Source organism: Pleuronectes platessa, chromosome 16 (assembly GCF_947347685.1).
Source record: "Pleuronectes platessa chromosome 16, fPlePla1.1, whole genome shotgun sequence".
Lineage (NCBI taxonomy): Eukaryota > Metazoa > Chordata > Actinopteri > Pleuronectiformes > Pleuronectidae > Pleuronectes > Pleuronectes platessa.
Window position 1 is genome coordinate 25137645 of NC_070641.1, and position 23260 is coordinate 25160904.

General features: G+C 42.7%; 2 protein-coding genes across 5 annotated transcripts; both read right to left on the bottom strand.

Moving 5' to 3' along the window:
• Nucleotides 1–1564: 1564 nt before the first annotated feature.
• cdc27 (cell division cycle 27) lies at nucleotides 1565–16284 on the bottom strand. Of its 4 annotated transcripts, none has more exons than XM_053442715.1 (20): nucleotides 16098–16284; nucleotides 13913–13988; nucleotides 13667–13814; nucleotides 11100–11225; nucleotides 10902–10999; nucleotides 9713–9858; nucleotides 8185–8405; nucleotides 8003–8102; nucleotides 7571–7680; nucleotides 6390–6531; nucleotides 6129–6306; nucleotides 3638–3810; nucleotides 3402–3554; nucleotides 3200–3280; nucleotides 2919–3046; nucleotides 2711–2828; nucleotides 2484–2612; nucleotides 2320–2394; nucleotides 2039–2168; nucleotides 1565–1938 (listed from the first exon to the last, which is right to left on the bottom strand). In XM_053442715.1, the coding sequence occupies exons 1-20, from the start codon at nucleotides 16122–16124 to the stop codon at nucleotides 1850–1852; spliced, it is 2448 nt and encodes an 815-aa protein (XP_053298690.1). In that variant the 5' UTR covers nucleotides 16125–16284; the 3' UTR covers nucleotides 1565–1849. The 4 variants fall into 4 exon arrangements, with proteins under 4 accessions (XP_053298690.1, XP_053298692.1, XP_053298689.1 ...); XM_053442717.1 differs by having other exon boundaries at nucleotides 6390–6489; nucleotides 16098–16283; XM_053442714.1 differs by having other exon boundaries at nucleotides 1565–1941; nucleotides 16098–16283.
• Nucleotides 16285–20068: 3784 nt separating this feature from the next.
• Nucleotides 20069–21447, bottom strand: gh1 (growth hormone 1). Its single transcript, XM_053442738.1, has 6 exons — nucleotides 21438–21447; nucleotides 21058–21191; nucleotides 20811–20927; nucleotides 20431–20574; nucleotides 20210–20356; nucleotides 20069–20131 (listed from the first exon to the last, which is right to left on the bottom strand). The coding sequence occupies exons 1-6, from the start codon at nucleotides 21445–21447 to the stop codon at nucleotides 20069–20071; spliced, it is 615 nt and encodes a 204-aa protein (XP_053298713.1).
• Nucleotides 21448–23260: the final 1813 nt, after the last annotated feature.

A 23260-nucleotide genomic window follows, 5' to 3' on the forward strand; every position in this document is an offset into this window, starting at 1 on the left:
ACTGAACTGGGAAAGTATAACAAACTACCTCAGGTGGCTAAACATAGATGATCTCACACAAAGAAACCTAAGTACTAAGTTCGCCACATGATCCTCGACGAGCCCCCATTATTATGTTTTACAGCTCAGACACCGAACATAATAATGGACACAAGACCGATAAAGTTTATTGAAATAAAAAGACAGAATAACTGCAAAGTTAGCAGACACCACAATGACGAGAATAGAGAGAGATATCTGTATATAAAGGATCTGTATAAATAAGCTTAGCCCACTAATGAGCCCAGGTGCCTATCAATCACATGATCAACCAACAGGAAGGAGGGACAAAGCAAAACAAAAACAAAAACAGGAAGTAACAGCTTAACATAAAGCCCGGAAACAGCCTACTGAAAATGTTTCATCTGTTCAGTTACAAATTTCCTAAAATAAAGATCAGATGTTTTTAAATAACGGTAAAGGTTCTTGAATAAAGTTAAAGGTTCTTGAAATTAAACTGTTCACTTGTTTTGTCTTTGAAGAACAGACATGCTAACAAACAACAAGCCTGGATTAGCCTGCTAGCTCATAAAATAACAACCAATCCCTGTCTCTGATGTCACCTCCCTCTGACAGACAGCGTCAGCTGGTGAATGACATCGGCAACGCCACAGTGAAAACTGAAACAACTGCATCTTATTTTCGTAATGTGTCTATTTTTGCAATAAATTCTAAGCAACAATGAACAAAGCGCTCTCTCTGGATCTCTTTTTAGAAACAAGGCTAGGAAAGACGTGCTGTGGATTGATGTTGGAGGATTTGGAGAAAAGTCAATGGAAACTGGCCTGAACACTTCAGAGCAGTTATGTACTCGCAACACAAACATTTTTGAAGAATTATTTGTTTAAAAATATTAACTGAAGTAGCTAGAAAGAATTTAACCGCAGATTTTTGTGTTAATGATCTGCGATCAACCCACATTTTTAAATGTCTGGCAAAGCATGCAAGTGTGAGTCGACTCTGCCACTTCTATCTGTGAGGAAGACAAAAAGACGATTCGGAAGCTTCCTGAGTGAAATCACCTGAGGTACTTCAGCAGTTGTCTTAAGTGCCGTTTGAATTACCATCCCACAATTCTTTGCGGCAGCAACATTAGAGTGACACAGCCACTTAAATAGAACAGCAGTTTTATTCTCATGATCCAGATGTGAATCATCACATGATCGTCTGATTTCCTCTCTGTCACCAACAAACATGAAGAACTTCATCATCACAACTAAATATGAATGACAGATGGAGGCAGATCGCCTCCGCTTCTCCTTCACTTCTCCCGTGACGTATTCTATGAGGTCATGTATTAGTGGTTGGGAAAGGAGATCAGAATCTCAGGTTCAGGAGAGTTGAATCATGTGACACCAGCTTGATCGCCTCTATGGGGGGGGAGCTGATTACACAACAGACTACAGGTTTAAGTCTGTTATTGTGAAGCAGCAAAAAGAAGTGGAACAGGAAGTCCTCCACCTGTCCAGGGTCTGTGTGGCTCTTTGACCTGCAGAGCTGCTGGTAAACAGGAAATAGACATGGGCGGGGTCTACATGTTTTTATTGATTTATTTTCATAATGATAAAAAGAACATAAAAAACAGCTGTGATGTCACAGAACCAGTTGATGACACATGAGGAAGAGGGCGGGGCTTCAAGGAGGCAGCAGTCTGTCTCAGCCAATCAAGGGCAGGGGCAGCACAGGGGGTGGAGCTAAACAGAAGAACTGCCTGTCAGAATGTCGCCTAGCAACAGCAGTCCTCCAGCCAATCGGAGAAGGGGACAGGGCTTGGCTCTAGCAGGAGGCGTGTTCACATGAGGGGGCGTGGCTAAAGGACATCATCACTCTCAGCCGTGTGGAGCTGCGTGTCGTCAGCGTCCGTCATGATGCTGCTGTCCTGACTGTCGTCCACCTCCGCTGCTAACAGGTGAGACAGGTAAAGAGCAACAGACAGGTTATTCAGTTGTACTACCAAGAAGAAACTGAATGAATAAATCGCTCAGTAATCAGTCATCACCTTCGTCTTCGGGCAGGTATCTTTTATCAATGGCTTCTTTGATCTGGTTATTGGCTCCTTTAGGATCCAGATCCATTGCCCAGCTGAAGTTCATGAGAGCCAGGTGGGTGTGTCCCAGCTTCTTATACACCTGAGAGACAGACAGGTGAGTAGAATTGTGTATGTAATCAATGGTTTTGTGCATTTTAAAACTAGATGGAACATGAGAAGATGTGAAAAAACTGGAGCAGTTAAAACATTCAGTCGTCTAGCTCACAGGTCAGAAAAGAGCTGTTTGTTACCTTTCCTATGAGGAAATAAACCAGAGACTCTTTAGGAACAATCTGCTTCAACTCCTCCAACTCCTGAAGAGCCGCCTGCAGAGACAGACAGGCAGGCAGGTCAGAGAGACACACAGGTCGAGAGACAGGTCAGATCGACAGACAGGTCAGATCGTATGGATTACCTTGTACTTGTCGTTGGCGAATAATATCGATGCTCTGTGGAATTTGCAGAGCGGGTTTTTGGGATCAATCCCGATCGCTCGATTCAGAGTTTCTAAAGCTGCATCAGACTTCTTCAACGCATGCTGCACCTACACACACACAAACAGTCATTGTTCCGACTGGAGGATGCTATACATGCTAACAGAGCAGGTGTTATCAATCGCAGAAGGTAACAATGCTAACATACAACTCCGATGTGGCAGAGCAGCACGGAGCTCTGAGGGTTGATGCTCAAAGCTTTCTTGAAATGGATTTCTGCCAAATTGAACTTCTCCTGTTTGTAGTAAATCATCCCGAGACCGTACCTACACACACACAAAGACACACAAACTGTCACATCGACTCTAAAACAGACTATTCAAGCTCGTTTGATCCCTGACCCACGGCTACTGTACCATGCGTTGTAGTGTCGGTTGTTGACTCTGATGGCATTTCGGAAGCAGGCGAGTGCTCGGTCCAACTCCTCGGTCAAAACAAACTCATGACCCAACAGAGTGTAAGCATACGCAAAGCCTGGGTCAACCTGAGACACAGGTACAGAAAAAGAAAGGTTTAAAAGGTAGACACAGGTGATGTGAGCGTGACAGGCATGTGATCACATGTCTCCCGCTCTCTCACACGACAGAGTCCGCCGCTGACCTCGCTGACCATGGTAACTACTATAACAGAAACTCACCTGGATCGCTCTCTGGAAGAACTTTATGGCGATGTCATGTTCCCTCTGCAGGCTGAAGCAGTTTCCTGCAACACACCAGGCCTGCAGACAGACAGGAGACCAGAAGAACCAGAGAGACAGACAGGTGATCAGAAAGACAGAAACCAGAGAGACAGACAGGTGATCAGACAGACAGGAACCACCGGGACAGGGGACCTCTGACCTCAGGACAGTTCTTGTCCATGTCCGTCAGGTCTTTGGAAAGCGCAGACAGAGCAACATCTTTCTGCAGGTGCCACAGAGTCGTTGAATAAATCTCCATCCCCTCGACTCTGAAGGACTCGATCCTGCGAACCTCGCTGAACACACGCTCCGCCTGCGGACACACAACACCATCACAACCTGTTACCTGTGTGTGTGTCAGTAGTTACCTGTGTGCATTTGTCAGGCGAGTGTTACCTGTGTGTACTCAGCCAGCTCAAAGTAAGCCCTGCCGATGTGGGTGAGGACCCAGCCGGTGTTGTAGTGCTGGGGGGGGAGGGACGTCAGGATGTTGATGGCTTCTTTGCAGTTGTAGGAGCACAGCGCCTGGTAACCGCGCCCCAGTTCCCGTAGCAACGCCATGACGCTGTCTGAGTGCAGCACAGACGACAAACATCATTAACGACTTCCTGTTCACACTGTAGACGTTCAGGTGAGCCAGCAGGGGTCACTAAGGTCATCAGCTGTGATGCATATTAGGGCTGTGCTAAAAAAATACGTCCTCGTGGCTGATGCACGCATCGATGCAGATGCTACTGTATCGACACGCCATCAAATGCTGTGACGGCCGAAAACGAAACCTCGCCTATGGTTCTTACTCACTCTCCACTGAGGTGTGGAAGAATGCCAAGGAGCCCTGGACCTTAACTGAAGCGGACCTGGTCTGTGCTGAAGATGAGGCTAAAGCCCTGAAGCCGCTAAAAGTTGCAACAATCGTAATGTCCGGAGTAAAGACCCCTACGCTGTGTGTTATAGCACCGCTGCAGGCCCAGCTGTGCAACTGCGCTCAACAGACTCGGCTCTTACGAGGTCATTAAAAACACCGGATCCGGGGAACTTGGGACAGATCCTTTCTATGCATCACCTTTTTTTTATTGGGATTAGAAAGAGAAATATAAGCACAGGTCCGAGAGATTTGAGAATGACATGTCTGCGAAGGAAATTGTCTGACCACCTAAAATATCTAAAAATCATGTCTGAGGACCTCCGTTTGGGGATTTGAGAGCAGTTTTAGTGACGAAAAAAAAACGTTCATAAAACACTCAATTTCAGCCTCTCTCTCCTTCAGGCGAGAGACATTGAGTCCCAGAGGTCTTCAACAGGGGGTCCGCGACCCCTAGGGGGTCCGCGGAGGTACTGCAGGGGGGTCGCGAAATGTTTGTTTGGTTAGAATTTTTTTTATATTTTTTGTAGTTTTTGATTTATTTTCTAACCAATTTTTTTCCCATAAATTTAAATGTGTTTAAATACACATTAACATGCATCGGACATATTGTGAGGCTGATTTGACCCTCTGCCTGACAACCTCCATCCGTCCAAGGTTAGATAAGTTGTGTGCTACCCATCAGGGTCTGACATCTCACTAATGTGGGAGTATGTGTGGCAGCCATAGATGGCTTGAGGATTCACTGTCTCTTCTACATGTATGTTTAAAATTAAAACATGAATCTGTGAATTACTTTAATAGCTCAGTTTTGTATGCCAGAGTTATGTTTATAAATGGCAGTGGCATGGCCACCCTGTACCGTGCACATGTTTAAATTAAAAACATGAATATATGAACCAGTGTAATATTTGAATAGCTTAGTATTGAATGCACAATAACAGGGTAGCTATGCTTATAAATGGCACTAGGCCTAGTTTAATATAAAACACAATTGTATACAATATATATAGTAGGGGGTCCCTGCTCCATCTCTCCACCGGTTTGGGGGTCCTTGGCCTGAAAAACGTTGAAGACCCCTGGCCTAGAGAATTGCAAGGGTTAGTTAATAACAGACGGAAGTGACTGCACATTGTCATGAACCGGCAGAGTTTACTTCTTTGAACAAGAGAACTTTGGAACAAAGAGAAAAATGTAAGCTGTTTAGTTGTTATTATTTGTTGAGATGGTTTATATGTGTAATGTAGTTATATATTAAAGGACCCCTCGTATGCCCATTTTATCACAGTTGATATGGTTCCTTGGGGTCTTAATGAAATGTCTGTTACATATTTTGGTCAAAATACCACAAGGATCATTTAAAACAGCACCTTTTTACCCTGTCTAAAACTGCCCTCCTCAGATTGACCTGTTTTGAGTGCAAGCACCCAAATTAACGTGGAGCACTGCAAAAGTGGAATTTTCATAATATGTCCCCTTTAAGAAAAAGGAAAGGGGAAACACAAACTCCATTTCCTTTGGGTTAGGGCTAACCCTAACATTAGGGTCTTTATTTTGTTTTTAAATGCAAACATTATTTGACTTGAAATGAGAAAAATTTATTTTATTATTATATTATCAGAGTTCCCTCCAAATTAATAACCACTGTGGAAATATTATTGAATTGTACTATATTTTATTTGTTAGTTTGTAAGTTTTTGACTTGACTTGATAAAACTTTTAGACCACTAAAGATAATTTTCTTATATACTGCTAAACTTGAATTTACACACTGTTTTGATATTCCTTACATTTTTGGGGGGCTTACATTTATTTTGTTGTTGCACAGCATAATGTAGATTGATATCATCCTTTTACTTGAATGGAACAAATTATATTTTGGAGAGCTATGGGTAAAAGGCAGATTCGCAGTTTAGACCGAGCTATTATTTGTTGTGGAAATATGTCTTTCAGTGCATACTTTATTTTTTGTCAGATTTGTTTATATTTAAGCGAACACACACACACACACACACACACACACACCTGCAGCAGCTCTTTGGTGCTGGATCTTGGTGTCAGGTAGACTCAGACCAGGATCCAGTCTCAGGATGTCCAGACTCTCATTCAGGTTGCTGCTGTTTGACGTCTTGGTTGATTTACATTTAGTTTTTCTGTTGGGAATTTTTGTTGGAAACTTCATCTTTAACTTCTTACTGTTCTCCTGTAGAGAAACAAACAGTGTTAGAATGGCAGTAAAAGTAGCACATAAATACTGTTGCCCCACCCGGTGGTGTAGTTTGGTACCTTGGCAGTGGAGCTGGCACTAGTGAAGAGTCTTGAGCTTCTCCTGGGTTGAACATTTGGAGGACCAGACATACTGGGACTGAGCACCTGAGGAGAGCCACTGACAGACAGACAGGTCGTCAGACATACTGGGACTGAGCACCTGAAGAGTTAACGACATACAGAAAACCAGTGGTGTATAAAGTACTTGAAAGCCATACTTGAGTAAAAGTACAGATATCTTACCTGAAAGTGACTCTGGTACAAGTTAAAGTCACAGGTCAGAAAATGACTTGAGTAAAAGTCTTAAAGTAGCTCCTATTAAATTTACTTGAGTATCAAAAGTAAAAGTACCAAAATTAAAAATGCTAAGTGCTAAGTGCTATTTATAGCAGGCCTATACAGACACAAAACAACCCAAAATTGTTCTCTTCGGGATTTAGTTCAACTGACTGAGAAATTATAACTACAATATACATATAATGTATAATTTTACAAATTTGGAACCCCAGATGCTGAGGTTCAAATAGTAATGGACTAGTGCATCTGAACTTCTAGAGACAACAAAGAATCAACACAACAGTGCCTCTTGAGTCTGCCTAAGAACATTAACAGACCACATTACAACCACTAAAACATTCTGTAAATATCACTAAACATGGACCTTTCATCAGTTGCAGGAGTGATACACAATGCCCCTTATGATAACTCAGCAAAGGGAAACAAGTTCTAGGCCCACAAAATAAGAGTTTCTCTTTTGTTAGCATGCACGTTGCTGGTACAGAGAAGAAAAACTCTCTGGACACGGTCTAGTTTTGCTTCCAAATTTCAGACAGAATAATAAAGACTGAACTGAACCGAGCTCCTGCAGGAGCACCTGGATCATTCTAAAGTGAGTAGATGGATGGAATAGGTGCTGGTGTTGATTAAGTCCCTCCCCTTTGTACACACGTCGCTTCTACCCATTGGATGGTTTAGTGAAGTAAAACTCTTAATAAAGTTTCTGAATGTGAAGCTGCGGAGGGATCATCACCCCCCCCCCCCCCCCCCCCGACAGAAAACACGCCGCCGGACCTGCACATGTGTCTTCAAAGACACCTTGATGAATATCACCTGTCTGTCTCTTTGCCAGCCTGTCAAACTTGTTGTTTTCTGATTGGAGCAGAGGGGGGGAAAGCTCTGTGATTCGTCATTATAGTTACCTGGTGTGTGGTGCAGAGGTCTGGGATTGGTTGAAGGGAATGGGAAGAACGTCTCTGCTGTTGCCACTCTGACTGAAGACAGACTTTGACTGACTGATTCGGGACACAGACTGAGAGAAAGAAAAAGACAGACAGGTGAACACGCATGTCTCGGGGCATTGGCCTCTCCTCATCTGTTACATGTTTACTTATCTCCATGTGGAATAAAACAAATCAAAAGTTGTTGTCCAAATGTCACATGTGTTGTCGTTAAGACTTTGACCTTTTTCTATTGTCACATGACATTAATCTTCATACAGTAAACAACAGGAAAAGAACAACCCACAAAACTTTTATCGTGTTTCCTGTTCAATCACATGAAAGATGTGATGCTGGTGAGGGGAGGGGCCTCCACACATACGTAGCAAGCTACGTCACATGATGTGTTCGTACCTTCTTGTTGGGACCTGTAGTTTGTGTTTCCATGGTAGCTGAATAGTTTTGTAGATATGTGGGGTCTCCTGGGCTGGGATCCAGGGGAAGGATTCCAAAACTATCATACACAAACACACACAGTTATATATGGTTAATGCATGATGGAGGGGTGAACACCTCTGTGCAGGTGTATCACTCACCTGGGCGTCAGCGGGCTGAGTGCAGCAGGTCCTCCCAGTAAACTCCTCCCACTCTTGGGTTTGTTCTGTTTAGCCAATAAGGAGCCAGCTGACGCCATAGAAACCGTGTTACCCAGTAGGGAGCCAGTTTCCGGGGAGATAAGGGAGGAGTCAATGTAGGAAACTGACATATCAGATGTCAGCTTTCCATTAGAAGATTCTAGATTCAAACGATTCAACTCCTGAAAAAACAAGGGAAGTTAGTTATTAATACAAGTCATATTTCATGATCATGTGATCCTCATAAAGGTAACCCTCTTTATTAAAAGCAGGAATTCCTGCTGAGACTGAATCAAATAAAAAAAAATAAACATCTTAAAAAGGTCCTTAATCATTATCTTTTTTACTTAAGGCCGATATATGCTACTCCGTTTTGACGAGACGGACACATGGACACGCCCTCTAACCATAATCTCTCCGAGCTCTACGTACACCTCGGATTTTTCCAGCTAATCGTCGGCATGTCGGAGAGCCTACAGATACCCCTCGGCTGTGAATGGTCCGCTAACGACGTCATTTCCGGAATATCACATTTCCTGTTTCATCCAGAGCCGCCAAAAGTCCGATGCTATCGCTGTCCACCGGCTGGTTGAGGGACAGGGTAGGTAGTCTGGCTGTAGAGCTGTCCACCGGCTGGTTGAGGGACAAGGTAGGTAATCTGGCTGTAGAGCTGTCCACCGGCTGGTTGAGGGACAGGGTAGGTAGTCTGGCTGTAGAGCTGTCCACCGGCTGGTTGAGGGACAGGGTAGGTAGTCTGGCTGTAGAGCTGTCCACCGGCTGGTTGAGGGACAGGGTAGGTAGTCTGGCTGTAGAGCTGTCCACCGGCTGGTTGAGGGACAGGGTAGGTAGTCTGGCTGTAGAGCTGTCCACCGGCTGGTTGAGGGACAGGGTAGGTAGTCTGGCTGTAGAGCTGTCCACCGGCTGGATGAGGGACAGGGTAGGTAGTCTGGCTGTAGAGCTGTCCACCGGCTGGTTGAGGGACAGGGTAGGTAGTCTGGCTTTAGAGCTGTCCACCGGCTGGTTGAGGGACAGGGTAGGTAGTCTGGCTGTAGAGCTGTCCACCGGCTGGTTGAGGGACAGGGTAGGTAGTCTGGCTGTAGAGCTGTCCACCGGCTGGTTGAGGGACAGGGTAGGTAGTCTGGCTGTAGAGCTGTCCAAAACGCCTTGCACACCTCGGACACAATGCTGGACACCGTGCAGGAGGCCAGTTTGTAGCTCGTCGCTACAGCCTGTTGGTTTCCACCAGAGGCTAAAAACCGTTGCGCCACCTACTGTTCTGGCGGTGAATTGTTTTCAGCAACCACAGCCTTCGGAGAACCATAAATGAAAAAGAGCCCGTCGTATCCGTCCGTCCGTAACGGAGTTCGGAGTAGCATATTTCAGCCTTTACAGATTACTTAAACAAATTACCATACTGCAATTGTAATGTGTATACTAGTCCATAGGTAATCTGATTACATAAGTATTGAGGTGTGTTTGTATTGTGTACCAGTGTGTCTTGTGGCGTCTCCATTAGGGCGGTGTCTAGGCGGTGGGACGGGTTCTGGGCGGGACTAACAGATGGAGGGGGTAGGGCTATAGAAGAGATCTGTAGTGAGGACAACCTGAAGACCTGATCTGGATCTGGTTTCTCTCCTGAAAACACAGAGACACATTAACACGTGTGTGTGTGTGTGTGTGAGTGTGTGAGTTTGTGTACGTGTATGTGTGAGTGTGTGTCTGTGTGCAGTAGATACGTGGGTCAAGGAGTAGGGTTGAAAACATTTCTGATCAATAGCGGTTGGGTCAAAAAAGGCATCATACAACATTAATGTGGAAAATGTTAATACAGATTACATTCTCTAATATTACAATATTTACAACACTGATTAAAATAAACTGCTTTTAACATAGTGGAAAGGTGTGTCAATGTTTAAAGTATTTATACATAAGAAAATGTTAGCTGATAGAATTCAATTCAATTGAATTCCATTTATATGCATGGATGTCAGGGCTGCTCGATTATGTAAAAAATCATAATCACGATTATTTTGGACAATATTGAAATCACGATTATTTAAACGAGTCCTTTTGAGTTTGAAAAACACACGATGCATATATTCAGTATTTCTCTCTGAAAAAACACTTTGTAACTGAGAATCACGCCAGGGAACACTCTGAAAAATGACTTATAATTGACGATAGAAATGACATATTTGATATTATATAATGATCAAATATGCATCCCATACTTTGGATTTCCCTTCTGTTGTCCTGGAGTTTCAATTTCCCAGATCTTCCTCTCATTATTAAATGTCCCCCTCTGCCCTTTAAGGGGAGTCCTAAATACACTATGGTTGAAGGAGTGTTTGAAGGGCTAGATGGGCTAACCCTAACCCATACATCACAGAGTAATGGAACAACACTACCTTTACAGCCACGCACAAACGAAGGGGGAGGGCTAAGTGGTGAGTTTGGGACAAGGCCTAAGTTGTACCCACGTGTTAGTATATCGTATACCGCAATATTTCCCCCCAAAAGGGCTTCATAATTATGCAAATTCCTGTTACCACTAACATAATTTAAAAAACCCAACAACTTTACTTTAAGTAAATGTGAATTTTATTAAAACCAGCCGTCTTAAGTGTAATATGTAAGCATATAATCAGCAGTGGAGGTGGATTGTGTAAGTGAATTACCTAGGTGACAGAGGTTCTGGAAAGGCGACCAGAGGAACGGATTAAGAGTTGAACTTCTCTGGAAACACTCGGCACCTTTAGCAACACGATCTGTCTTACTGCTCATAAAGAGTGACAGGTCAGAGAGAGAGAAAGAGGTCAGCGGTGAACAGGTCTGACATCATTAACCAGTTAAAGGATGTCAACAGGTTAGTTTACCAGTAAATATGTCCCAGCAACGACAGTGTGAAGGAGGCGGAGTCTCCAAATTCTGTGATGATGTCATCTTGACTCTTCTGTTTGTTCAGCACGCCCCCGATCAAAACCTGCTCACCTTCAGCGAGCCTGAGAGACAGACAGGTAGAGAGACAGGTGGCCGCAGTCATTAGGTGGGACCTTTTGTGTCAGAACTATTTGACCAGATGGTGGGAATGTAATTAAGATGAAAAGACCACGCCCTTCACAACTTTAACATGATGGTAAATTATCTGATGAGGTTAATTTTCACAGTAGGACTCAGAACTTTTCGCCAATAACAAACACTGTTTCCTATGAGGCTGGTTATATTAGGACAGACAGCATTCCTTCCACTTTGGATGGCGCGGCTCTCACATGTAGAGATTTGACAGAGTTGATTAGACCAATGAGAGACCTAAGTTGAGACCAGGAGGCAGAGCTTCAGTCTGACACTTCTCTACACATCTGTTAGAGCAGTCACCCACCAAATAACCTATAGAAACTGTGTCTGACTTTTCTTCTGAGCAAGTACTTAGCATAGATAAAGTCATTAAAGTAGGTGATTTCAAATTCCATGTACCTGCTGCTAATGACATGTCTTAGTTCTGTAATAAATTCACAGATAGACTCAATTGGTTGCATTTGTCACGTGTTTGTCATCAACCCCCGCTCACTCCCCCTCAGTGAATCCTGGATCTCCTGCTGTGTTCACACATCGACTTCTACAGTGTTCATACCAGGGGGTCAGAGAGAGAAGTCCAAAGAAAATATGAAGGCTCTCACTCTGACATCTGCATTCACAAATACAGTGCCTTGCATAAGTATTCACCCCCTTTGGACTTTTCTACATTTTGTCATGGTATAACCACAGATTAAAATTTATTTCATCGTGAATTTATGTAATGGACCAACACAAAATAGTGCATCATTTGGAAGTGGGGGGAAATATTACATGGATTTCACAATTATTTACAAATAAAAATCTGAAAAGTGTTGAGTGCATATGTATTCACCCCCTTTACTGTGAAACCCCTAACAAAGATCTGGTGCGACCAATTGCATTCACAAGTCACATTTGCAAGTCACATAATTAGTAAATAGGGTCCACCTGTCTGCAATTTAATCTCAGTATAAATACACCTGTTCTGTGACGGACTCAGAGTTTGTTGGAGATCATTACTGAACAAACAGCATCATGAAGACCAAGGAGCTCACCAAACAGGTCAGGGATAAAGTTGTGGAGAAATATGAAGCAGGGTTAGGTTATAAAAAAATATCCAGAGCTTTGAACATCTCTCTGAGCACCATAAAATCCATCATAAGAAAATGGAAAGAATATGGCACAACCGCAAACCTACCAAGAGGAGGCTGTCCACCCAAACTGAAGAGTCGGACAAGGAGAAAATTAATCAGAGAAGCAACCAGGAGGCCCATGGTTACTCTGGAGGAGTTGCAGAGATCCACAGCTGAGGTGGGAGAATCTGTCCACAGGACAACTATTAGTCGTCTACTCCACAAATCTGGCCTTTATGGAAGAGTGGCAAGAAGAAAGCCATTGTTGAAAGGGATCCATAAAAAATCCCGTTTGGAGTTTGCCAGAAGCCATGTGGGAGACACAGCAAACATGTGGAAGAAGGTGCTCTGGTCAGATGAGACCAAAACTGAACTTTTTGGCCTCAATGCAAAACGCTATGTGTGGCGAAAACCCAACACTGCCCATCACCCTGAGCACACCATCCCAACAGTGAAACATGGTGGTGGTAGCATCATGCTGTGGGGATGCTTCTCTTCAGCAGGTACAGGGAAACTGGTCAGAATAGAGGGAAAGATGGATGGAGCCAAATACAGGGAAATCCTTGAAGAAAATCTGATGCAGTCTGCAAAAGACTTGAGACTGGGGCGGAGGTTCATCTTCCAGCAGGACAATGACCCTAAACATACAGCCAGAGCTACAAAGGAATGGTTTGGATTAAAGAATGTTAATGTCTTAAAATGGCCCAGTCAAAGCCCAGACCTCAATCCAATAGAGAATCTATGGCAAGACTTGAAGATTGCGGTTCACAGATGGTCTCCATCCAATCTGACTGAGCTTCATCTTTTTTGCCAAGAAGAATGGACAAACCTTTCCATCTCTAGATGTGCAGAGCTGCTAGAGACATACCCCAAAAGACTTGCAGCTGTAATTGCAGCGAAAGGGGGTTCTACCAAGTATTGACACAGGGGGGTGAATACTTATGCACCCAACAGATGTCAACTTTTTTGTTCTCATTATTGTTTGTGTCACAATAAAATGTATTTTGCACCTCCAAAGTACTATGCATGTTTTGTTGATCAAACGGGAAAAAGTTTATTTAAGTCTATTTGAATTCCAGTTAGTAACAGTACATAATGGGAAAAAGTCCAAGGGGGGTGAATACTTATGCAAGGCACTGTACATGTCCTCCAGAGAAACCGCAGAGGACCGCCAGAGTTCAGTACATATCTGATGGCAGCTTGTGTGTCCGTTTCACTGTGTGTGTGTGTGTGTGTTTGTGTGTCTGTGTTCTTACTTGCTCAGTTCCACGCAGCATTTTGCCAAAAGGAATCGAACCTGCGGTGTGGAGCAGCTGTGTGCCTTCAGCAACCGGTACGCCTTGTAGGGTTTCCCCGAGCGGTAATAACATGTTGCCAACAGGTAGAGGGCCTCCTCTGACCTCACTGGCAGACAGACAGGTGGAGAGACACACAGGTCAACAGGAAGGCTGACAGACAGAAAGGCAGACAGGCAGGCAGACAGACAGACAGACAGACGTTACCTTCAGCGTAAAGTCTCTCCGCAAGGAAAACAGCATCCAGGTAGGCGTAGTGGTTCAAAGCCTGCCACACAGCAGCCTGAACGGAGACACATTAACCACCATTAACTAGTCGGGACTCGGGAATGTCGGCAGAACAAATATTTCTGTATTAAGCCTTAATTCTAAAAACATCAGGTGCTCGCAGCCGCTGCACCCAGATCAGGGCAGACGCACATTACATGTCTTGTAGCCTTGTACCCTGCTGGATGTCCTCCCTCCCCTGCTGACCTGCGCTCACTTTACACGTGAACAATAAACAGGAACAGGAAATCAGGGTTAGAGCGACCAGAACGATACGGATTTCATGACACCATCCATATAACTCAATAAATGTGATTGTCAGCTTGTGTGCCTTGCACTTGAGTGTATAGGTGTGTGTTTGTACGTGGCGTCATCTTCTGTTCTTACAATCATTATACCTGACAACTGAAATCTCCAAATTTTTCTACATTTCACTCTAATTTATACGTTAAATTATTATAACAAAAGGAGTGCATGGTGACGAACTTGGGATTTATGGTTTAGGATCGATGGTAACTATCGATAGTCAGTTACCATGGTGCTTTACCAGCTGACTTAAACCGGAGGTCGAACCGGAGTTAACAGCTGGTCAGCGGTCAGCCTGGTTACTCTACAGCAGTGGTTCCCAAACTTTTTACAGTCTCGTACCCCTTCAGACATTCAATCTCCAGCTACGTACCCCCCCGACGCACGTATACAGTCTATAACACTTGAAACTTTGAAATTGTCAGGGATTTCAGGACTTATAATAATCGTAGATGACAAAATAATGTCATCTACGAAATTCTTAAGGATCAATTAATCGATTGTCGATTAATTATGCCCATCCCTAGTTTTGACTAACGGTCACTAACCTACCTGTAACTTTTTTTGGCAGTGTAATTATTTTGCTGAATATGGGTATTTTTGGCAATGCGAGTTGGCTATTCAGAATATTTAATATTGCATGATTATTTATAGCTCAGTTTGAAAATGTAATGGGCTTTTTCACTTTGAAAACGCAGATTAAATGTTCTCCCCACGTACCCCCTGAACCACTTCGCGTACCCCTCGGGGTACATGTACCCCAGTTTGGGAACCGAGGCTCTACAGGGTTTAAAGTTTAGGTTTAGATCATCTGGTTAATGACGTCACGGAATCGCACTGTTTACTTCAGTGTGTTGACGCTATTTCTAGTCATGACGTCAAAACCATAGCAGCGACGAAAACTAACCATCAGACCGAGTCTGGTTCACTCTGGTTAACGTGGAAGCCAATCAGCTGATGGCTAACGATCACGTTAACTGGCAGCTGGCAGACGTTCGCTATCGGTAGCAACAAGAAGCTAACTAGCTGCTGGTTAACTTTAACCCGTCGGTGGCGAATGGAACTTTCAAATAAAAGTCAACAAGCTGTCTGTGTTCACTAGTGAGGTCATCAGCCGCTCAGCTGAGCGTCACACACACAGTTAGCCAGCTAGCACAACTCGACTGTTAGCATCTTAGCTTTAGCAATGTTACTGATACAAGACTCCATTAGAACTGTATCAGTTTCGTTGTCTACGTCTTATCAGAGAAACAATAAGTTATTATCAGACCAATAAACAATCGACATCGTCTCGTAATCAACTCGGCAAACACGAAGTCGTTACGCTGCATCGCAAACTTTAGTAACTTAGCGCTAATGACGCGTGTTGACCTGCGCCAGCACAACAACAGCAGCATGTGAACTCACCGTTGAATTATCTTCTTATTTAAGGATCATTTAGTGATTTGATCTGAGCCGAAGTGTCGAGCGGCACCGAGCAGCTCGGCCCGGACCCAATCCCCCGCTCTGCCCTGTCCCCTTGTAAAGCGACAGCTTGGCGAACCTCACTTTGGATGTTTTTTAGAGGGAGTCTGGTGGGACCGGTGTGGACGGGAAGCAAACTGACATGAGCTCACGAACTAGCTTCGTGTTGAGGTGTGAACGGACCAGACCTCTTTGTTTTTACACCGATCACATGCTCGGTGTCCCCGGCACCGACCTCAGGCCTGCGGCGGGGGAAGCTCTCACACCGCGGACTGGAGCCGCCGCTGAGGCCGGGACGGAGAGGATCAATCCTCGGCTCTGGGCTGATGACAACGGGCCGAAGCTGCAATTTTACCTGGACCGGTTCCTGCAGCACCGTCATTCCGCCGGGAGACTCCGTCTGTCGCGTCCTGTCGTCGGTTCTTTTCTTCTGCTCCTTCACGGTGTCTGCAGGACGAGCTGCAGCCGAACATTTGAACACACCGACCGTTAGCGGCCGAACTCAGCCGAACAATGCCGAAGATGGTTGAAGGCCGGGGAGGAAAAACGACCATCAACGAAAAGAGCCGAAGAGGCTGCGCCCCCTGGTGGTCTGTCTCGTGTTGTTAATGAGTAAATAATACAATGACAAAGGCTTTATTTATAAATAATAATATTATATTATATGTATTTTTAAATAGATCGAAAATATCATATTATGGTGTTCAGGAGCTCCTTAACCAATAGGAATAATCAATCAATCAATCAATCAAATTTTATTTGTGTAGCCCATATTCACATATCAGAATCAGAATCAGAATCAGAATTATTGTTATTGCCATGTATATTTGCACATACAGGAAATTGCCTTGGTGTGGTTGGTGCACTTTACAAACAACAAATTAAAAAACACAATATTGAACAATATAACAATATAAAAAAAACCAACAGTATATACAGTTAAAGAGTTACGTGCGGTTTTAAGGTGCAGAGATTGGTAATAGTGCCAGTAATATAGAGTTATAAATTATGTGCAAGGGTGGGTGGGGGGTGGGGGGGTCAGCAGAGTCAGTGTGATGCAGGGGGCTTGTTTGTGAGCCCCCACTGCCATGGGGAAAAAACTGTTCAGGTGACGCAAGGTTTTAGTCCTGATGGCCCGGAACCTTTTTCTGGACGTAGTCTCTGGAACAGGTATATCACAATTTGTCTCACAGGCCTAATGAAATGTATTATGAATAAGACTTTCTTTATGAATAATAACACCATAATACTACTACTAATAATAATACTATAACTAATTATAAATAACAAATTGCCTGAAGTGCCCAACAGAACCTACCTGACCCGTAAAGTGCTCCCAGTACCACAGACTGCAGCTGCTTCACTTACTGGTACTGATGTACTGTAAGTGTTAGCTGAGGAGAACCTCACATACTTTACTACTCTGATCCTTTAAGTAGCTTCATCCTGTGAGATAAATATTTATTTGGGGTACAAATAGTTTCCTCTACACTGTTGTGTGGTGCACACTCTCCTTAAAGAGAAGCTTAAATCAGTGTCTGGTTGGTTCAGTTGATCTCTAACTCACCCAGAACATCTCAATCTCTCCAGACTCATCCTGTCCCCAAAACACAAAAAGCTCTCAGAGAGCTTCCTGAAAGTAGGTCCATGTGTTTTTATTGAGAAGTGATGTCAAAGGTTTCACCACAGTGAGTACTCTGAGTCAGTGTGTGTCCTCAGAGTCAGTGTGTGTGTCCTCAGAGTCAGTGTGTGTTTGTCCTCATTCAGTGTGTGTCCTCAGTCACATTGTGTGTCCTCAGAGACAGTGCAGACAGTGTGTGGTTATTAATTCCTTAAGTCAAACCAGGTTTTTCTCATCGAGATCTGAGCTTGTGCACCTGAAAGGGGCGGGGTTTACTTCTTATAACAGCCGAGGATCAAACTGTTGTTTAATAACAATCTGAGCAGAACAAACATCCAGGATAAAATAAAGAGTTCCATCTGCTAAATGCAGGAAGCTGGTAAAACATCTGGGATTGTTTTTATAGTAAAACTGTTCATTAACAATTGTAGATCTGATACACCTGTGTATCAATTTTTGTGAAGATCGGTCAATGTGAACGCATTCCGGGGGCGTCGGGGGGGCGCCGCTGAGCCATTTTGTTATGCCCATTTAAAATTACTACATTTTCACCACTTTTCTGCAAATTTTGGTAAGAATTTGATTATGTTTTAAAGCCTCAAAAAGCCAATTAATTTGCCTGGAATTTTTTTTATAATAATCCTTACAATTTCAATGGGGCCTCACTGTCTCACTGTCTGTTCGGTGCTCGGGCCCCAATAAACTGTAGAGAAGGAAATAGTCAGATTTTCATATTATTATTAGGGCCCGAGCACTGACATGAAAGGTCAGGTGAGACCCTATTGAAATTGTAATGATTATTATTATTATTATTATTCAGGCAAATGAATTGACTTTTTGAGGGCTTTAACATGCTCAATGCTCAATTCTTACAAAAATTTGCAGAAAGTTAGAAAGTGGTGACAATTTTCATATTCTGAAGGAATTTTAAAAAGCGTTGCAAAATGGCTCAATGGTGCCCCCCGAGACCCCTGAATGTGTTCCCATTGACCGATCTTCACAAAAATCGATACACAGGTGTATCATGACCAGAAAAACTAAAAAGTCTTCAGGTGCAATTGGAAAAACGTTACAGGAAGCCTGCTATTTTGCATTTAGTTGCCATTTTGGCCATATTCCACATTTTACTTTGATATACTTGTACTTATTCATATTATTATCTATTTTATCATTGTGTTTCAACACTGTGATTCTATTTCTTCTGTATATTGATATCAAGAGAAGGGTAAGGGTGTGGGTTAGGTTAGGGCTAGGTTTGTAAACAATTCAGATACTAAATCATAAATAAATAAAAAACGAGAACAATAGAAACTAAAGGAAATACTTTGTTTATGTGTAAAATGTAGATTGTGATGAGCTTCTCTGCATCAGCCCCAGTGATCAGGAAACGAGTGAAGTAGCTGCAGTCTGTGGTTCTGTGAGCACTTTCCTCCTACAGGTCCGGTTGGTTCTGGTCGGATCCTCTGAGGAGAATCTAGATTCTTCAGAAACTCGTCAGAGGAGCTGAAAGGATCTTAAGGGTCTCAAATCCACACCAGCTCCACGGATCCTCTGAGAACATGACGTCATGGTCCAAAGGAAGGGATTGTTCAGTGGGCGGAGCTTTATACTCTTTGATCTCTATAACTTAACTTGGAGCAGGTTAGTTGTTCAGCATTAGTTACCATGGTGATTTACCAACAAGTGGACTGAAAACTTTGAATTAAACCTGAAGTTATCCGGCTTCATAATACAGAGCTCAGGACCAATGACTATGATCAGACAAGGCCCAGGTCAGACTTGGATGACAGACCAGGACCTCGGACCAGAAATGGGACTAGACCGTGATCAGACCAGGACCTGATTCAGGACCAATAGGAAACTGAATCAGGTCAGTGCAGTTATGCTGCTATAAGTCTAGAATGTTGGGGGACACATGACACACGGAGCTTCTCTTTCCAGCTTCTCCTTCCTCTTCTCCATCCTTATCACATCATAGTAATTCATATCTCATCAATACATGTTTCTGACTCGACCCCTTCCCCGGAGTCCCTGTGCCTTATTGCCTGCAGATCCAGGGCCGCAGCTGTGGCCACATCATGGATTACGATTTCTGGATTTCGTATAAGACGTCGCAATGGTGGATCCAGTTTGGTGGATTCTATATCTTGCGGGCTGATTGTAATAATAATGGTGGATCCTTTATCGTTGCCACCTGAAAATGGTGGTGGACCACGACCGCGGTGGCAGCTTATGATGGATCCTAATTGGCAATAATCCATCTATTCATTGACCTTCAGTTATGCTTCAAAATGTTTACCCTCATCAATGCTGCTAAAAACTTTATCCTGATGATGTTCTCCTTTACACTTGACATCTGTTGACTTGTGTCCGTCCTGGGAGACGGGTCCTCACATGTGTCTCTGAGGTTTCTATGTATTTGTACCTGTTAAAAGGTTTTAGTAGTTTGTCCTGACTCTTGTTGAGGGTGAAGGACAGAGGATGTCTCACCATGTTAAAGCCCTATGAGACAAACTGTGATCTGTGAATAGGGGCTATACAAATAAAATTTGATTGATTGATTGAATGAACCCTTTATTTGCTGACAGTATGACAATATCACAATGACATAATCAGTTTGGACTGCACAACCAACAGAGGCTAACGTTTATGCTAATGCCTATGATGTCATCTGCGGGGAGGTGCTTCGCGGTGGAGAGGCGGGGCTACAGGGTGCAGTTAGCTTCTGGAGAGAGTCGGCATTTGGCCACGGTCAGATACGTCTCCACCTGTAAACACAGATGTCGTCATTATTACATCATTATTACATCATTATTACATCATCATTACATTTTCAGTAGCCCCACCTTGTGCATATCCTTTTTAAAGCAGGCGAACAGTTCGTAGTTTCGTCTGAATGACTCATCGACTCCGACGCTCTGGTAGTAGTTTCCATACGGCGTGAGCTGGATCACCGAGCTCTCAGAGAATCCACTCGCTCCGTCCTGATTGGCCTGATGGGTGAGGTGCTCAGTCAGACATCGGATCTGATTCGTCGGATCAGACCTTAGTGTAGATGTGTTCTCACCTCTATCAGCTTCATGAGTCCTGTCTTCAGCTCCGACAGTTTGGACGTAACCTGGGTCCTCACAGCGAAACCTGCGACCAGGAAGCGACTGGAAAACTCCCAGGACTCAATCAATCGATAAGAGATCGATAACAGCTTCAAAACCTGGACCAGAGTCATCAATTAACCACCAATCAATCAAACCGCGGCTGATACTCACTCTAACGTGGGTCAGTATTCAATTCAATTTACCATACTGTGTATTACTTTGTGCAGTATTATCTAGTACTGTGTAGTACTGTCTTTATTACTTTGTGAAGTATTATCTAGTACTGTGCAGTACTATGTGTATTACTTTCTGAGCTACTGTGCAGTACTGTGTCGCACTGTGTAGTACTCACTGAGCTGCGTTGTGTCTCGTGTTTGTCGATCGGACTCAAGAAATAATCAGAATGACAAAAATCTTGTAAAAAGATTTTGTTGAGTTGACGTTGATCCTCCAACTGTAGAGAGTTCTCCTACACAACATAGACACACAATTATACACAACATACACACACACTGTGATCCTCCGACTATAGAGAGTTCTCCTACACAACACAGACACACAATTATACACAACACACGCACACACACACACACACTTACGAAGTCACTGAAGAGTTTCTTAGCAACCAGGTGAAGATACTGAACTCGACCAACTGCGATCGAGAACAGACGCTGGTTCTCTGTGATTGGCTGAGAGGACACGCCCACACACATGACTGACAGCAGGAGGATGACTGACACAGACAGGTGAGACAGAGACAGACAGGTGAGAGATAGACATAATATATATATATATATATCATAAATATAATACATTAATGATGATGATAAAGGCTGAGGATTGAGGTTTGAACTGCAAACCTTCTGGTCACTCTACCCCTCAGCCACTGCCCCCCCAATCAAATAACAAATATAAAATCATAATAAATAAACTGAACATGAAACAGTTTCTAAAAAAATTATTGAATCACTGATCTCACCTCTGTTCATGGCTGGTTCTAGTTCAGATTTTAGTTCAAGTTCTAGTTCAGTTTTTAGTTCTGGTTCTGTTTCTGCTCCAGGTTCGTGTCCAGGTTCAGGTTCAGGATCTGGTTCACGATCTGGTTCACGATCTGGTTCACGATCAGGTTCAGTTCTTCAGTGTGCTGTGATGTTTTCAGTTCAGTCTTTTAAAGCAGAAAACTCATTTAAATTCATTAAATTCATCAACAGAAACATGAAACGGACAAACAACCTGTGTGTGTGTGTTTTACCTTCACAATAACATGTATACAACATTAAAATGTGACGTCAGAACAGAAATGAATCCAGGTCTTCGTTTAAATGAATTATAATTAAGATGTTACTTAAGAGAACTAACTCAACAAGATATTATTATTGAATCATTAGAAACATTTTCTAATGTAGAATTAATAATTTATAATTTGTAAATATTTTAACAGTAGAGTGTATTCTTATCAGTGGAATGTTTTTGAATGTCAAATTTAATCTTTTGACTCTTGTAACTTACTTTATGTCATTTTGGCTAACAAACCCAAAGCGACATAGAATTAGAATATTAAACATGTACTCATTTAGGGGTTCAGTGACACGTGTTTTTTAACTGATAGGCTAGAATTAATTTCAAACAGTAAAACCTTTTTTTGACAGCAGGATTTATCATATAACAGTAGATTTGTTCTTTTAAATGTAGAACTAATTTATTTTTTGTACAAGTTATCATATAACAGTAGAATTTATGTATGATAGAATAATACTTTTTTCTACCAGTAGAGGGTAGTGTTTCGATATTTAATCCAATATCATTCATCAGCTGATCATGTTTTGAAACAATATATATGTAAATATATATATATATATATATATATATATATATAGAACCTAACCCCCTAACCTTACCCTAACCCGAACCTGAATTATTAATTTAAAAACAGGGTTTTTATTTATGTCATTCTTGACCCTTCATCCTTAACTGTTGAATTTTTTTAGAATCAAACAGTCGGAGCTGAACTTGACTCAGAACATTTAAGCTCAGATTTAAATGTTTTTCTTTATGAATTAATATGTTTTCATGCAGATGAGATCAGACAATCTGAAAAACACAAACATAAAAACACCATGTTGGTTTGTTTGTGAAATGAAACAGCAGCTTTTTTAAATCTTATTTTAACGTCCGAGCTGAGGAATAAATGATTTTCAAATTAAAAGTCTGTACGTGAGGCAGATCAGATTTACTGATGTTAACATGTAAAGGGAGTGAAACTGTTTTTAAAAACTGATGTTTTTCTTCTCAAAGGTTTGAATTTATTCAGAACTGAAACTGATCCGAGGTCAGACTTTATCCAGAGTTACATCACAGGAAATTGAATAAATTCATAACTGTCACTGATCCGAGGTCAAACGTTGAGTTTTACCGCAGGAACCTGAATAAATTAATGACTGACCAACACCCAGGCAACAGAGAAGATGAACACAACAATCGGACTGACAGCCTATCCCTAACAACAGCAACAGCAACAACAACAGTAACGCCAAAAACAACTCCAACAGCTTCAATAGTTTTTGTCCTTGGTACTTTGTAGCAGTTATTAATTGTTACGTTGTTTCACTGTTTCACTCTTGGTTGATATAAAAGGCCCCTGACAGAATTTTTGAATCCGTGCATGCTATTTTGCTTTGGCTGACACACTGTGGTTGCACAGAGTTTGCGAGTGCATAATTCTGTTGCTTATTATTCGGAATAATCCAAACAGAGAGTGTTTGGCAGTTTTAAGTGTGTGGACGCTTCCCGAGTGTTTTTCTT